At 41.0% G+C, this 17119-nt stretch overlaps 2 protein-coding genes across 9 annotated transcripts in view; one reads left to right on the forward strand and one right to left on the reverse strand.

Moving 5' to 3' along the window:
* lrba (LPS-responsive vesicle trafficking, beach and anchor containing) overlaps positions 1 to 17119 on the forward strand; it is a 172696-nt gene that overhangs the window by 94683 nt on the left and 60894 nt on the right. For 4 of the 8 annotated variants that reach the window (XM_085409606.1, XM_085409607.1, XM_085409609.1 and 1 more), the window contains exons 37-40: positions 5305 to 5429; positions 5773 to 5787; positions 10138 to 10281; positions 12056 to 12192. In XM_085409606.1, the coding sequence (XP_085265732.1) occupies positions 5305 to 5429; positions 5773 to 5787; positions 10138 to 10281; positions 12056 to 12192 (421 nt within the window). The remainder of the gene's footprint in view (positions 1 to 5304; positions 5430 to 5772; positions 5788 to 10137; positions 10282 to 12055; positions 12193 to 17119) is intronic. The other 4 variants (XM_085409610.1, XM_085409613.1, XM_085409611.1 and 1 more) reach the window with 1 other exon arrangement.
* Positions 13281 to 15157, reverse strand: mab21l2 (mab-21-like 2). The gene has a single exon (XM_085409621.1). It carries the CDS (start codon positions 14738 to 14740, stop codon positions 13661 to 13663), a length of 1080 nt encoding a protein of 359 aa, XP_085265747.1. The 5' UTR covers positions 14741 to 15157; the 3' UTR covers positions 13281 to 13660.

Raw genomic sequence — 17119 nt, forward strand, 5'->3', positions numbered from 1 at the left:
CACGCAGCCATATGATGGAGAGAGGGGAGGAGGTGCTCGTGAATAGGCGACAGCACTACATGAGGTTGTCGAGTGTTGTAGTGGTTCTTTGGGGCACTGAAGGAAAAAGCATAATAGACCTACTGTCGACATAGAGTGGAAAAGAGAGGAGAACATTTGCTACTAAGTTTCCCAAAAGATTGTTTGTAATTTGGTGTAATTTAAACGTAATAAACTGATGTATTATTTTAGAATTTTCCTTTTTTGTCCCGTAGAATTTGAAATCACCTGCCTTGTTTTGTTGCTTTAAAAGGAAAAGTTTTAAAACTGATATTTCACAAATGTCCTCTGCTTTTTATTTTAATGTCAGGCTCCTGAGTTAGTTTTGTCGTTCAAGGTGCGAGGTTAAACATGACCCCAAGTTTGTGTTATGAATGGGGACCTTCAGACTCCTTTGGGGGGGGGGAAAGCCCTTTTCCTCAGACTTCCTATCTCAGCTGACCTTGAGCTTCTCCCCTATGTTTTTCTTTGGGGGAGCGGGTGTTAGAAATGTGGGTACGTGTTCAGATTTGTCACAGCATTCAAGATCAGCTCTGAAAGCTAGAGGTCAGAAGATTATTACAATAGGACAGTAATGGCAGAATTATGCAACTCCGGTCCAGTGGATGCCCTCATTACCTAGCAGTACTGATGATAAATGGCCTTAAATGCATGTTGTCAAAATGGCAGGAAAAATGTGACTCTTCATCAAAAATACAGATGGTACCACTTCATTGCTGTCACAGTGGAAGTCTGCGGATGCTATTTAGTATGTATTTGATATTTAGATGATACTTATCAGCAAAAAAAAGGAGCTGAAGCTGGGAGCAGAAGCTGGACGGGTTTCCTTTAAATGTTTTCACAGCACGGTAAACGATCCTGTCTTTGGTCAATATTTACCGCTTTACTAATCCAGCACTTTTCCTTTTACGTCCCATGAAATCTGATATAATTAGTGTGTAATCATCTAGCCTTTGTTGGTGAATTTACTCTGAGTGTAATTGCTGCTAATTGGAAGCCTCACAGTAAGCTGATGGTAATTAGGGCTTGATTTGCATTATTTCATTTGGCTGCACTGCATTGTGGGGAGTCTGCAGCCTTTTGCCATCCACCCATGGGAGTGCTTTGATCCTCACAAGCTGGTGATGTTGCAGAGATGCAATATCATGCTCTCTTTTATCAGATCACTTTTTGAAAGCTCTTGGATGAATTGGAGTTAATTGGAAGGAGTGGTAGCGGCTTACGTTGTGCCAGTAATGAGAGCTTGTGAACCCTAGGGTGATAAAAGCAAAGCAAGTGAACATACAGGGACTTTTCATAGATGTTAGGTAAGGAATTCACCCACATTGAAGGCTTTTACCTCTTTTTTTCCCTCTCTAAACATATTAATATTCTTTAATTAGATACGTTTTAATAATTTTCTCATTACGGCCCTCGTGTAATGTTGGGTTAAGCTTATATTAAAAAAAGACAAATTAAATGACTTTATACTGTGATTAATAGTAAGGATAGGCAAGATTACATGTGCACTGTCATTTAAGGGGATGAGATGGAAATGTCGTCGTGTCTGTGACCCTGGTATCACCTCTGGTGAATCTGGTAAACAACATTAGCAGAGGTAAATTAACATCCACATATGTAGATGGTGTCCTGTACACCTCATTGTAGCGGGAAGGATAGGCATTGATGCACATGTAGAAAATCACTCCGGCAAGACTTAATCATGCCAAACAATTTCAGCGGGAAGGTATTTGGCCCCGTTTCATTTTAATTTGAGTCTGGAGAGCCCGTCGAGGCGATCGCTGCCACCGTTTGACAAAGAGCCAGTCCTCCAGCAACCAGTCCTCAACATGACAAATCCTCAATCTTCTTCGCTCTCTCCCGTTTCTTCTAAACACATGGTTTATGCAAATCAAAGCAAAATGATCTTGGGGATAGCAGCAATGTTTGAGCAATTTGAGGGCTGCCAATAGGAACTGGCATTAATATAAAATAAGCAAGGGAGGAAAATCTCCGGTGCATATGCAGGTCTCATTGACTGTATCCAAATGAATTTAGCAGAAAGGTTATGAATGACTGTTTGTGGCAAAGTGCAGTCGCTTGTGGTGATATATGAAAGTAGATTCACTCTGCGTGTCACGCACGCTGTGGTAAAGGTCATTTTATCATTTACATACCGTTTTTAATAGAAACCTGTGCGAACCTAGATTTCTCCTGCCTCTTTATTCATGTTCACCCCTAAAATGTAGAAAATGCTAAAATCAAGCAAAACATAATAGCGTCAGGAAGGCAGTTGGATGATTATTATTTATTTTTTTTGTATTTTCATATTTTAAAATAAAATAAAAAACAACAACAAAAACTGAAAATAGCAGCCCAAAAAAGCCCCAAAATAGTCCTCATTTCTCCTTGTCTTTAAATCCTGAATGCTGGCACAGAGCTAACTGTACTATCAGACTTTAAGGACTCGCAGACAGAATCTATTAACATGTTTAAATGCCACATTTATTAATAGTAAATAGGTACTTAGAAACCCAGAAATATCAGTAGTTTATGATTATTAATAGAGAGGGCATTATTCAAAATCTAAATCTTTATTTTGATTTTGGTACAATAAAATCAAAAGGACCATAAAGTCATATGCAGTCCTATTCAGAAAGTGTCAGCACATCTTATTAAACTTTTTTTCCATGGGCAAAATTTTTAAGAAGAGAATTTCTAATAAATAAACAGTATAAAAATATAAATATATATGTGTGTGTGTGTTACTGTATGTTGCCTAATTAAACTCTGCCTACTCACTAAGGGGATTATGGGTTAGTGAAGCATGCATGTGTAATAGTCAATAAAACAAAGTAAACAAAAGATATCCAGACTTAAAGGGTTAAGTTATGTATAAAAAGGGAAAAAAACACTTTGTATTTGGTTGAAATCACAATATTTGAGCTGGGAATAAGTGTTATAGACCTTTTATGGACAAATTCTTTCAAAACATGTTTAAATATTGTAATTTCACTCAACAGCCATCATATCGAGATCCTTAAATAACTTTGATTCTTGATTTTTATTTGGGTAGACGCCACTTGTGTGTGTATACATGGGAACAGTTAATAGTAGAAGAGGTAATATAATTCACTTAGCCCTCCACTTTTCTAAACTCCCCCCCCCCCACAAATAAGCATTTCATTAATCCTGATGCAACCTCTTCATACTGACTGAATACGTCTCACAATTAAAGCATTTATTTATTATGTCACCTAACCGTGCCAGATCTACTTGGACTCGTCCTTTGTTTTGATGTAAATGGAGAATTTAGTAGCACAACTGAAATCTTAAAGAGCCCAACTAGTAAAATATTTCCTCGCAGTGGCGTTGATGGTTTGTGTTGAGTTGATTAAATTGGAGGGGTAGCTGTTCTGTTTACAGATTAGAGAGAAAAATCGGGGCTACACAAAAGGAGAAACTTGCACTCCATTTGTTCTGTGTGTTGGTAAACTTCCATCCAAAGATGTTTTTAAAAAAAGGAAAAAAGAAAGAAAAGAAGGTAAATAGAATTTACAGCCTCGCATAAAATTCTTGTGCAGTAGCCAATGTGGTCCACATTAGAAAAGCTTAGCATGGCTCAACGTTTCCTCCATAACGCACAAACACACAGCCCCATGTACGGCTTGAAAGCACTGGTGTATACAGCATGAAAGTACTGCTCATACTTGAAATCATGCACGCAGACGGCCTCTGATTCTCCCCCACTTTGATCAGCTGCTGGTGCTCACTTCCGGCTTAACGAGCGGGCCTTCCAGACACCTTTTTATGACCGAACTAATTACTAATTACACAAGTGGTTGGCGCGAGCCACAGCACAACGTGGGCCCTTTTGTTATTTTAATTGTTGTTATTTTGAAGAATGGTGCTTCAGTAAATTCTGCCAAGGATACCAGAGGAGGATGGATGAGCCCTGAATAATTTATTATCTTTGTGGAAACACACTCAGCTTGTGTTGGGGGGGGATTGCATAGTGCTGTACATCTCCATTCTTGTTATAGCGGCGCTCGTATTGGGGATTGATGACGAGGTATCTTTCATCGTACGTCCACCTCTTCTAGCAGCCTATCATTAGGGCTTCCACTGTCGCCTCTGCCCTGGATGAATATGAGTGGCAAACGCAGTCCGCTCCATGCCGTAACTAATTACTCCAGGCAATGGTTCCCCCTCCTGATGGATTAATGTGTATTGTGTGAACTGGACAGATCCCCACCTTCCATGAGATGAGAGACGAGCCCATCCCGATTCAGAGGCGCTTGCACAACCTTGATAATTATTTCCATAGATGAATGAAATTGCAGGCGGGATGATGAAGTGGCCATTTGCGTGCGGGGGCTATCACATGCAAACATAGAGCACAGGCTTTGTCACCACTGAGAAATCTGGTCCTGCACAGATCTCTGTCCCCAGCGTCGGTCTAGCTTGCATTCAGCACACACACGCTCGCTTTCAATTCACAGCTCTGAATATACAACATCAATATTCATTTTCTCCAGTTTTTGGTTTCATGGCTAAACATTTTCATGCATTATTTCTATCTACTCTACTATAAATATATGCCGAACAGCTGCCACTGTCCACTTGTCAGCCGTTTGAGACTGATTTTTTTCCTCCCCTTTTTAAAAAAAATCTAGATAAATCAAATAATCAGTGGTTTTCATTAGCTAGGGCGTGCAGGGTTTTAAAGGACCTGCTTGGAAATTGTATTTATTTTCTTGCGTATAGCTCTTTTCCCTTTTAGAGGCCCCTGTGTGATCATTGGTGTTGGACTGAAGATTTGTGAGGAGTTTTTGTAATGGCCTTTCCGTATCATGCTAGCTATAACTCTGACAAGAGGTGTCCTGCTGGGCTTGGGATGAGCCTGGAATGAAAGTGCGTGCCACAACAGTGTGTGCAAAATGATCGCACTGTCGTTTACTCTTTGAACTGTGATGGCGCACACTTACTCAGCTCCTCTTCCCAAAGAGCGAATCAAAAGAGGGGGATAAAACTAAAAAAAGAGAGCACCTTTGCTTCTGGGATGGAGAGCCTCATTGTCAGGGGCAGGGATACAATAATGTGGGATTTCAGCTTGTGTGTAAGTGAATGTTTTTAAAGACAAATTCTAAGAGTTTGGTGGGGGGGAGCCCTCCAAACACAATGCTGGCTTTATGTATGCTTGCTCGGACCAAGTGCTAATGCTGGGTTGCTATACCATGCTGGCTGGTAATTGCTAACACATGTGCTACCTCTGTCTCGTTGCAGCAGGCCGAGGGACTTCTGGCGCCTAGACTACTGGGAGGACGATTTAAGACGGCGACGTCGTTGCGTCAGGAACCCCTTTGGATCCAGTCACTCAGAAGCTACGCTCAAAGCTGTGGCTGAACATGGTCAGTCTCATCCACCAGGTTTTTGTGCCCCCCCCCCACTCCCCCGCCTGTTCATAGCACAGCCTTTCTTACTCATTTGGTGGTAGCACCAGCTACAAGGCAATAAAAATTAGTCCTCACACTGCAATAAACGATTTATTGTACCACAAAACGGAGGAGAAGAAAAACACCCACATTTGAATTTCACACACAGGTAATTTCATACACAGCCACCCATTATGCAAAACCGAACTACCGCCTTCGTATTGGCTTGCTTTATTCAGAACATGTTTAACTGAGATGTTGTGGATAACATGACGTATTGAATTTTATTTATTCTTTTTTTTTCTTGGCTGCATAACAGTGGCTGATATAAGTGGTAAGTAACATTCACTCAGCCTCATATTTTCTTTTTTTCACCTTTCGAATGAAGGATCACTGTCGGATTTGAACTTTTCATTTCAGGAAGATTTTTAGAGTTGAAATTAAATGTATATAATTTTTCATATTAATCAAACCATCCATTAGGTCCTTGTTTGTTTTGGTGTTTGTTTTTTTTGCTAGCCTTAAAAGAAGCCACACCCATTAAGATAGAAGTGTTTGATCACAGGATGAAGGTAATCGGTCAGAACAACTTTGTGTCCAATCACTCAACCCACTAAAGGAGAACACAGACCCCAGCAATGCCAGCAAACCCCCCCAAACATAATAGAACCTCCTGTGCTAAGACTTTGGCTTTTGCTATTAATTTGTCACTAATATGTGTAAGTCATGTCTAATATTATTTAACAGTAAACATTGTGCCGGTCCTTCAAGTTTATTAGAATGCTAGCAAAAACGCAAATTGGAGTTGAAGAAAGGCCTCAGTTACTGATAATTTTACATGGTCTGGGATAATCAGTTCTGACAGTGAACACCAACAACACTGACTTCTTTTTTCCTTTACCACTATAATGTAGACCCCCCCCCCCCCCCCCCCCCCCCCCATCTTTGTCTGATTACAAGATTAGTTATCAGCTAACAGCAGAGTCTAAGTCACACATTCCTGCAGGAAAAAGTGCATATAATCCTTCATTTTTTGCAAGTATCCAGCTCATCCCTGGCGTTTACATCAAGATTAACCAGCACAATCAATTGCCTTCTCCTAAAAAAAATAAAATAAAAAAATAGAAAGATGGACATTTCCGAGCCAAAAATGTCCTCGGTGTGTCACCTGCAAAACTACCCTTTAAATGCGTTATCATTCTTAAAGACAAATGGCAGGTGTGACAGGATTCAATAAGAATACGATCTAAAAGCAATAAATGTTTGGGAACCCCGGATCCTGGGAGACCTCTGCTCTGCAGTAATGGCTGCAGTGTGGAGGCAGCTGGGGAACGAGGCCAGAGTCCAGCTGGTTGCTGTTCCTCTGCAGCAATGCTCCAAATTTTTACTTTCTGTTTGAATTCCTCAGTGTTTTCCCTTCAGCTAAGTAACGGCAGAGAACAGACATACTCATGCTCTATCGTTGCCTTTTTAAAAAACATTTTTTAGTAGAGGAAAAGACATTCACATGGAAGGAGTTCCTTATGTTTTGGTTATTCAGGTATTCGGTCTGGTATTCTGCTATATCTAAAATAATTTCAGCTCATGTGCTCTATACATCCATCACTGGTGGAAGAAGACAAATTCCTGCAAACAATATTTAGTTTCAAAGTCAAGCCTGTGTAAAAATAGCCAGCGGCCAGTTTTGGAAAGACTGCGCTGCCTCCTGAGAGTATACTACCTGGATAAACTATGGGAATATATCATTAAAATAACTCTTTGACAGTGAAGCCTGACGGCATACATTTTCTGATGTAACCTTTTGTCTTGTTTTAGTCGACCCGACATTTGTTATGGAAGTGCAGCTCGGGATGAGAACGCAGGGCTGAGTTTTCAAACAGAGCACAAAGGTCATATCTGGCTGTAATTATATTCATCAGATGCAGAAGGGAAAATGCAGTCTCGCTCCCTAAGAAAATATTTAGCATAAGATCAAGCCTGAATTTACCCTCATTTGCTAGCTACCTGTGGCAGTGCTTTTCACATCTCTCACATAATCAGAAAATTGGAAGCAACGAGGGGGAAAAATGCAGTTTTTACTTGTTGATATATTCTAAAAGCATTTTATTTTCCATTAATCATGCTTTGCTCTTAAGATTGGGGAAATATGTGCAAAAAAAAAAAAAAAAGCATTTCTGTGTTAAAGATATAGACAACTGTTATCATTCATACAGTGCCAAGATGATTTCCACAGGAGAGTGTGTGGCTGCCAGTAGGGCTTGAGTAGGCTGTTATGTATTTACAGCTGGAAAGAACCATCTTTTCTAGGGATTGATTTGGTCTGGTCCCGGGCCCGTGTACCAGAGGTGGCAGAGTAAATACCTGAAGACTAATGTCTCTGTTCTGGTAATCAATACTCTCCTCATGACCACACTCCTGGCTACGCTCCCGTTAAAAACAAATTTGTTAATTCTGACAATTTAATTGCCGCGACCATGCATGCCTTGTGTTGTATAAGCAGGTAGTTGAACCTCTCAGCGAGGGAAAAGGGGTCCTGGAAAGAGTGTAACCAGTTGGGATTTATGTACATTTCTGCTCCCTGCGTGATGAGTGATGAGGTTGAAGTGCCGTGGATTTTTTTCTTAATGTGGCACTCCCGCTCCACGCATAGCTTGTAATCACGGCATAATTTAAAAGCATTACAGTGATTAACAAGATGGTAAAAGCCGTGATGTTAAAGCTAAAGTTGTGTTATTTTAATTCCTTTTCTTTTCCTTTTTTTTTTTTTTTTTAAATTCCCTTTTCTTTTTTTTCTTTTTCTTAAAGTTCTTAAAAAAAGAAAAAGTGTGTGTGTGGGGGGGGGGTGGAGAAGTTGTTTCATAAGTATTAGAACAGTTGTAGTTCATTTTAGTTAATTTCATATTGTTGTCACACTCTCACACACACACACGCACGCACGCGCGCGCGCGCACACACACACACACACACACGTCATATTCAAAAAAGAGAAAAAGTTACCTACTTTAAGAACAGGAAGGCTGGGAGGCTGGCACACAGCTTGTCACTTATGTCCACTTTTATGTATCTGGTGATAAGTGATGTAACTTTAGCCAAAATAGCTCCTAATGGACTCACACACACCCACAATATGCTGAGTTGTCATTATTTGTGTTGCATGTACTTCAGCGAATAGACTAAAGAGCTATTTATAAGCTGTTTGAGGTTTTCATGGCTTGATACTGTGCGCTAGTGCCGTCTTAATATGAGGGGGAGGATAATTGCTGAGCATGCAATGCATAGAAGTTCAAATACATTTCTGTTTTTAAGCTCCTCTGACAAGTCCCCTGTCCACTTGCTTGGTGCGAATACAATGGCATGTGGTACGTATTAGGGGAGCTGGTAGTAATTTCAGTGCTGCTAACTAAAGAATCCTCCAGGGAGGCTTAATTACAGGAAGGCCATTCTAAATATCAGTGAGCTGCATATTTTCCATGACAAGAGATTTTTTTAGCCGCGCTCGTCTAGCGGTTTCAAAGTGTACGGCTACACGGCACGGCTGTGCATTTTTAGGAAGTGCAATTGATCTCCACCGCAATCCCAGGTGGTGATGACAAAAAATCCCCTGGATATGCGTTCAGCGACTCGCCGGACTGAACGTGGTTACTTGCAGCTGAGTGCTGGATTAGAACACAAAGTCGTGCACAGAAGCAGTGAAAGCACTCTCTGTATTGCCAGCTATGTTTACAAATGTAGAAGACTTGCCAGCCAGTCTTTGTGTTGTGAACTTGCGTCTGTGGATCTTTACCATGCACCGCTGGGGAAGTACGGGGCTCTGTAAATGTTTGCAGATTTGCAGATTTTTTTGTCTTTTTAAATAATGTATTTGGAATCTCAAGTTGTGTCGGCTAAAATCAAAACGGGAAGTGTGTGACCATCATTTTGTTTAAATGTGTCTGAAAAGCCTGAGTGTGAAGTTGTGTTTGTTATGCTTCATGGTAAATGGGGGAAAAATCCAGTTAGGGTTGTGTTTGCATTTGGGTTTTGTCTCGTGTTGTTCGTAGCTGTGACTGTCTGAAAATGCAGTGCACGTGAGCGCTGCACTGAACCGCTGCATCGAGGTAAAGACTCAAATGCAAATAGTTGCATTAGGGTAAACACACCATATGCTCACTTCAGTGAAAAAAAGCAAAAAACATAACATCCAGATCATATTAAAAAACTTGCCTTATCTTACTAAAAGGCCTCAGATTGTTCTTCATTTTGTAAAACATAAATTAATTATGTTCTGAAAATGAAATATAAGATTTTACTTGGAGTTGAATCTTGAAGAAGACTGTTGACAATTGATTTTAATTGATTTTAACAAAGAAACAAACACTTTTATTTTCACTGTGTGATAATGGATACAAATAACTAGTCCACTGTTATTTTTACTGTGTGTAAGGGGATTGCTTATAAGAGCTGTTTTTTCTTTTCTTTTCTTTTTTAAAAATGTGCATCAATTTCTTTTTTTTTTTTTTTTTTTTTTTTTTTTTTAAATCGACTTGATGTGAAAGCTTTTGTGTCCTTAAACTCTCATAAAATAAAGTCGGATGCATTCGTGTCGTGTCAATCTACAGTATGAAATACAACCTTGACTTTTATGCTGTAATTACTTCAAATGCAAAATAAGATGGCTCTTTCCCCCTCCTGCTTCCCACTCTAGCATCCGAGGACGATATTCTCAAAGGCAAGCAGTCCATCAGGAGCCAGGCTCTGGGAAATCAAAACTCAGAGAGCGAGGCATCCCTCGACGGAGATGATGACACTCTGTCGTCACTAGAGGACAAGGACCTGGAGAACGTCACAGGTAAAGAAGCAGCTCGTGTTCGCCACCTCCCATACCTGCTCCTCGGTCATTCCCCCACCTCCCTGCTTGTGTTTGTGTCTGTGTTGTAATTTTCCCCCCTGCAGTTCAGACCAAATAAAGAAATGGCGGCACTGTAGTTTGAGTTTTTGCTACATGTGCAACTCTGATTTACTGCATTGAATACGAGGAATCTATACACGAAACAAATCCAAACAGTGTCTTCCTTATCTTCCAAAGCAGGCTGTGATTTTCCAATATGACCTTGGTGTTTTATTATATTGCTGTGCTTCTTTTTACATTCATACTTGAGTAATTTGTGTGTACAGCTCCTTTATAAACAAAGGAAAACCAGCTTTTTAATGAGCATACATCACTTTCTCATAGCACACTGGAGTGCTAGTGCCACCATGGCATCTTAACTTTCCTGCCTCTGCCAATGGAGGTCTGCTTTACAAACATACTGTACACACACAGGCACACACACCGGCCCAAGCAGCAACTCTAAACATTTTTTTATCTGGCAGTAGCAGCTTACCCCAGGATAGCTCTTTTCAAATGAGGTATTATCTGATTGAAGGAGGGTAGTTTTTCCTTTTGATAAAACTTCAAATTCCCTCCATGTGAGCCTGGTCAGCTATTGCAGCTGCAGAATGAGAATGAGATTCCAGTTCACGATGTTGCCCCACCTCCTTTTTTTAAATGTCTGTTATTTAAATAATCTTCATTTAATAGGCCTATTGCCGTGTAATCCGCATATTATGCGCAGCGACAGCGCTCAGCAGACTAAGCTGCAGTAATTGGGCTTAGAGTGCTATAAAAATAATGCATCTGGATGACAATGGGATTAAACACTGAATCCTGTCTAATCGTGTGATTTATCCCGCGAGAAGTGCGTAGAAGTTGTCGAGAGAGGTTTAGCTGTGCTCTTAAGCAGCTGTCTGCTCCAGGTGTAATTGAATGTCTTTGAGTGAACGGAACAAAAAATGTTATTTCAACCCACGGATAACATGTCAGTACTCACGGGGTTCACGACAGGCAAAGGGATGACTATATACATATCTGTTTATTCCATCCGTGTGCGAGAGCGCGAGGGTGCTCGGGGAAATCAAGCCCGCAGCTCCGCGGCGCACATCTGCAAATACAATGGCTCATATGCGCAGAGCCGGGCAGAGCTTCCACCCACAGCTCCCCTGAGCCAGGCTCTCATTGTCATACTGGCATAAATTAAGATTGATGAGAGATGAAATACAGCTTCTCCCAGAAGCCACCGATCAATGGATCCTGATGAACAGTCAGTTTTGACAGTTGTGACGCAAAGTAGTATTTTAATCAGTCATTTTTTGAGTGTTTTCGGCTTTTTTTTTTTGCCCCACACCGTTTTATTACATAAAGTAAAAACACGTGTTGGTGGACTTCTATTGTTTCGTGTGTGTTGGTTTTGTCTTAAATTTGCCAATAAAACGCTGATTATTTTAAACAACCGAAGCATTTTGTTTTTTAAAAACATGGCAGCTTTATTGTAAAAGTAATACCGTGGAAGTTGGTTACTGCGCGATTGTGCGTCAGCTTTAAAAGTGGTCAGACGTTAACGTTATCTTTACCGTTTACCATGATTAACTTTCACGAATTAACCAGATCCCTGGTTTGTTTTTAACTTTTCCATCAGGTTGGATTCTTTTGATTTTCCTTTTTACAGCTTCGCATTAGCGCTCAGTGGTCCCCCAGTTTGACGTTCTCGTTTTGTGACCGGCCTGTGTCTCTGTCCGTCCTCCAGGCCCAGTAAACATGAGCACCAGCGCTCAGCTCGTGGCTCCGGCTGTGGTGGTAAAAGGCACCCTGTCCATCACCGCCTCCGAGCTCTACTTCGAGGTGGATGAAGAGGAGCCCAGCTTCAAGAGCATCGATCCAAAGGTAAGGGACTCAAGCTCCATTGACCATGTTTCTCACGGTCACTTACAGAAGATATGCTTGGATTTCCGATAGGCCCTGCTGGCATCTAAATGTCACACAGAAGCTTGTGTGTTTTTATGTCCGCTTTGTTTTAAAATTAATAAAATATTTTTTTTAGTTCATTTGTAAGCTTTTCTAAACATTTGCTAAAGAGGAGACGCGGTTGAAGTTACCATAAGGTTGGATTCCAACTGCGTCTGTGTTTTATTTTCTCTTTACAGTGGTTTCTGGATTCTATGAAACTCATTTTATTTTCCCATGAAAGTTTTTTAAGTTTAATTTAAAAAATAATCTTTATTGGTAGAACATTGTTATAACAGCTAATTTAGCAATTGTATCATGTAAGTGTGCAGCATTTGTTTCATCACTATAAGAAAAACACAAGTTGAAATTGCATTAAATTATGCTCTGAGTTGAAAATAAAAATGATTTAAATTTGTTTTAGTAATATTGGTCAGTAAGAGGAGTGCTGACCTACAGGTGGCTGTTTGTTGTCAGTGTATGGTGGGTGTTGGCTAAGACTCTGTAAAATTATCATATTTATTTAAGTGTTATTTTAATAAAATCCACGTTTAGTTGGGTGTTGTTTTATATCAGAAATATGTGGATGAAAACATGGAGAATGCCATAAATATGGCAATAAAGGTTTCAAATAGTAAAATCAGTTCATTACTAGATTTTTTTTTTCTCACTCTGCTGTAGGCCCTGTGCTTGTACCACTGTCCAAACAGAGCACAGATGCTCCCAGACCTACACATTAACACCAGAGCCTGGATTTACATTCATTTAAAAAACAACAATCCAAAAAAATCCAATCCCGTTGAGCTTGGCACTCTTACAATAACTTATGGCCTAAAATGGGCCTTTTAAAAATAAAAACGTAAAAAAAATAAATAAATTGCTAAATCATATTAATCTTTTTTCTGCCTGTGTTTCATCAACTTAAATTTTGTCCTGTGATTATTTTTTATTTTTTTTTAAGCTAAAGTGAAACAGATTTGCAAAGTTGCCATCTCAGCTGTCCAAAGACGTCCAAACATGAGGCCAAGTTGTAATTTAATTTGCAACATTTTATTAACATTTCTTCTTTAAGTCACATAATGGAAAAAAAAATGAACTTGGCACGCTACATTTTCTTCTTTCACTTAACGAGTTTTGTGCATATATTTAAATAAAAGTTTCTTCACTTTGTGAAAACATTTAAAGAAGACAACTAAAATTTATTACATTTATTTGAAACTGTACCTTCACTTTCTCTCGGCAGGGGCCCAATTGCTCCATTTATTATTAAACAAAAGTGGGGGTTTTTGTTTGTTCGCTTCATTATTTTCTTGCTGATTTTCTTTTCACATTTCTTGGAGACTCGGTTGAAGAATAGTCTTTGAATTTTATCCCAAAAATGTCCTTCGCTGCAGTCTTGACAACCAGTTTATAATTTGTCCAAACTTTTAGCGTTGGTGAGGATTTCCCTCGCTAGTCTCCATGTCTGCTTAGCAGCAACCTCCAGGGCTGAGTGAGGCTTTCCCTGAAACAAGTCCAAGTTTGGCAAGAAGTAGTGGGGACATCTGCGGCATTGCAGACAGGATATGAGTTGCAGCAGGATACCATTGAGTCGGTCTCCGAGGCAAGACTCGTCCCAGTCGGTCTCTCTCGGGTGTTTCTCGCACTCGTACAGCAGCAGGGTCTTCATGTGGTAGTTGTTGAGGGGCTGTCCCGGCAGCTCCAGGTGACGGTCCCTCAGAGTCTTGAGGATGGACAGACACTTCTTCCTGCAGCCTCCCATTAGCAGCCTGTTCTCGGCCTCGCTGAACTGGAGGACCCAGGCGTCGCTCTCTGCGGAGCTCTGCTTCCCCGTTAACGAGTAGCACTCTTTGGAGAGCAGGTTAAAGCCCTCGGCTTTCACTTCTGCTACCCTGTTAGGGCCGGGCCAGGGGATGTGGGGCATGGGCCACTGAGCTGCACTTCTAGGCCAAATCCCAGTGCACTTGAATGCGGGGGTGATTTGCACCACGTACCTCTCCCTGATCCGTAGTTTGACCTCGCTGGTGTCGGCGACCATCTTTACCACGTCACGGTAGCTGCATTTATCCACGGCCTGTGCCACCAGAGTCTGAAATCTTGAGCGGATCTTTCTGGCTGATAGGTAGCCCGAGGCTGTGATGAACTCGACCCACAGCGACATGCTCCTTTTGCGGCCATCGCTCAGCTTCAGCACCGCGCAGCCGGGCAAGGAGCCGTCATCCACAAAGTTGAACACCCCCATCTGGTTAAGGTAAAGCACCACCTCAAACTCATTGGGGGAGATGACCTCCATCCCCTCGTAGCGCGCATCTATCTCACTGAGGGAGCTGATGAAGCGGGGTTCCTGCACTTCCACCTCTTTCAGGACATCGGACACCACTTTACAAACCTCCCTTATAGTCTTCGCAATGGCCGCTTTGCGAGCTTGGCATCTGTCGTTGTAATATTTGTTAAGCTGGTAAACCAGCTTTGCCTGCGTCGCAATCATGTTCGGGCAGAGGTCCGGGCTGTACACCGGAGAGTCGCAGTAATTTGACGGATCCAATGCTTACCGGTAAAGCCAGAGGCAAACGCTCACCGTGCAGGAAAAATGTGTAATCAAAGTTTTTTTTTTTCTCCTTGCTTTTGCAGCGGATGGACGTCAGTGTGAGGAGGAGGAAACGGATAGGGATGCAACGTAATAGCTTACTAAATATCAGTCCAAGACATGAGCACTTCCAGCACAGCTAAGAAGATTCATATTCAGGTTGTAGGTCACCATCCGTTTCCCGGACTGTAGACGCTAAAGGCTAAAACGCCGCGTATGACCACTCATCTCTTCTTGCTCTTATTCTCTCCTCTGTGCCCCCGCTCACTTTTCGTCCACACTCAGCTTTGAGCTGGATTTGTGTACTTTATGAATGGTTCCTTTAGAAGAGTGAAGGGGGTCGGGCTTCTCCTCCTGCAATCATGTGCAGAGCTGTCAGTGCAGGCAGCCAATCAGAGCTGCCAGAGGCAGACGGTCCTGCAGGAGAGCTCCAGTTCGCTTCGACAGCATCTGGGCACACGGTGCATGCAGTCCAGCGCTCCCCAAGTCGACACAGGAAAACACAAACCTTTAGGTTTATACTTCATATGCCGGTGTAAACTCTCCGCGCCGACAGTAAAACATTTTTTTTCCACGACAAGTGCTGCTCCTTTACGCGCAGCTTCTCCTGCATTTTGAGGATTGAGATTTTGAATCTTTAACTTAACAGCTGCTTGCATTCTGCAGATAAGTGCCTCGCTATTTCTCCTAGTTTTTAATTTAACAAGTTTCTTTCTCTATCTTAAAAAAATAAAAATGCCACTCCGACTTCCAAGGCTCAGTAATCGCAACGTCTATAGGCTTTTGCGCCACTTTCTTCATAAAAAACTCTTGATCATCGCTGACTTAATTTTTTTTTATACTCGGGGTTTTGCGGATTTTGGGCGTATTCTCCATGTTTTGAATTAGACACCTAACACCAGGTATGATCTGCTGGTATTATTTTGTGAAATAAAAGTGAAAATTCTTTTATTCCCTCTTCATCTGAAATCAATCCCAATTCTCCTTACTTTGTGAAAATCGATTTTTTTAATATCACATCCATGGGTCATTTTCTTTTAATTAATTATTATGTGTGTTTTTCTTCTTGCTGATTAATCTCCGATCGACACAGTTTTGTCGGTGTATTGTTTGCTGGGATAAATGTGTCCAATGCACCTGCAGCTTCCCCTCTGAAGCTCTTTAGTGACGCGAACGAAACCAAAACGGCCCCAACGACTTTTCCTAAACCTGATGAGCTGTTTAACTAATCAAGTGATGTATTTTTGGGATTGGTTTAGCATCTTTTACACAGCCAGTACACAACATTGTGTCTAGTTAAATAACTTATTCAGTGTGTGTGTGTGTGTGTGTGTGTGTGTGTGTGTCTTCCCTAACACACTTCCCTCACACACCGCCCGTGGCTTGATCGCCGTGAACCCTGACCATATACTGAATAATTTAACTAGAGGTCTTTGCGTAGACATCCCTTTGTCACCGCGTGTTGGAGAACTAAAGAAGCCATTACATCCTCTCACAGACGAGAGGCTGGGGTGTGAGGGCATGTTTAAGCAACATGTAATATTTAGTCCTTTTCTATCCCGTCACGCGTCCAGAGAACGACATTGCGATAATAGTGCGTCTTAAATTAGATTTTAATGAAACATTTGATGAGACTTTCAGGTCTTTTAAAAAATGAGTTTAAATATTTGGATTAATTTTATGCAAACATATATTTTGATCAAAGCATCTCAGATTAGGCCTAGAATTTTGAAAGACTGCTGTCGATTATTGTAACCTCATTTTCTTGAAATAAAATCAATAATAAGCGGCGATCAGGCATCGTTTTTGAAGCTTCGTGTGGAAGGTGTTTCTCGGAGTGAATGTTGGTAGGAGGCAAATAGGCCTTCTGCTGTGGCTGCCACCGATTAATAGAGAATCTGTCGTGCGTTTCATCTGCAACCTGAAGGCTGCAGAGAAAACAAGGTTGCTGTATTTTTGTTCAAAGAGTCAAATATGGAGTTTGCTCCAAGCTTCCTGCAAATGAAATGTAAAAAACAAAAATAAGAAAAATAAAGGAAACTTTTGACACTTGTTACTAAATTATAGATAAGGCAGAATATTGCTTCATTAATGATTCCCAGGAGCCATCCGCTGATATGAAGTGGCCAAACTATGCAAATGATACTGAAATAAGACATAAACATTTCAGAAAAGCCTCAGATTAATGAGCCAACCTTCACAGTTGCCACATTTTCTGGACTTTATCATGTTGTGTTTTCCACAAGTGGTGATAATTTTGAGAAGTGTGAAGTTAGTCAT

This window comes from Rhamphochromis longiceps, linkage group LG6 (genome assembly GCF_057381845.1).
Source record: "Rhamphochromis longiceps isolate RC_006_pf linkage group LG6, R_longiceps_female_GT1.1, whole genome shotgun sequence".
NCBI lineage: Eukaryota > Metazoa > Chordata > Actinopteri > Cichliformes > Cichlidae > Rhamphochromis > Rhamphochromis longiceps.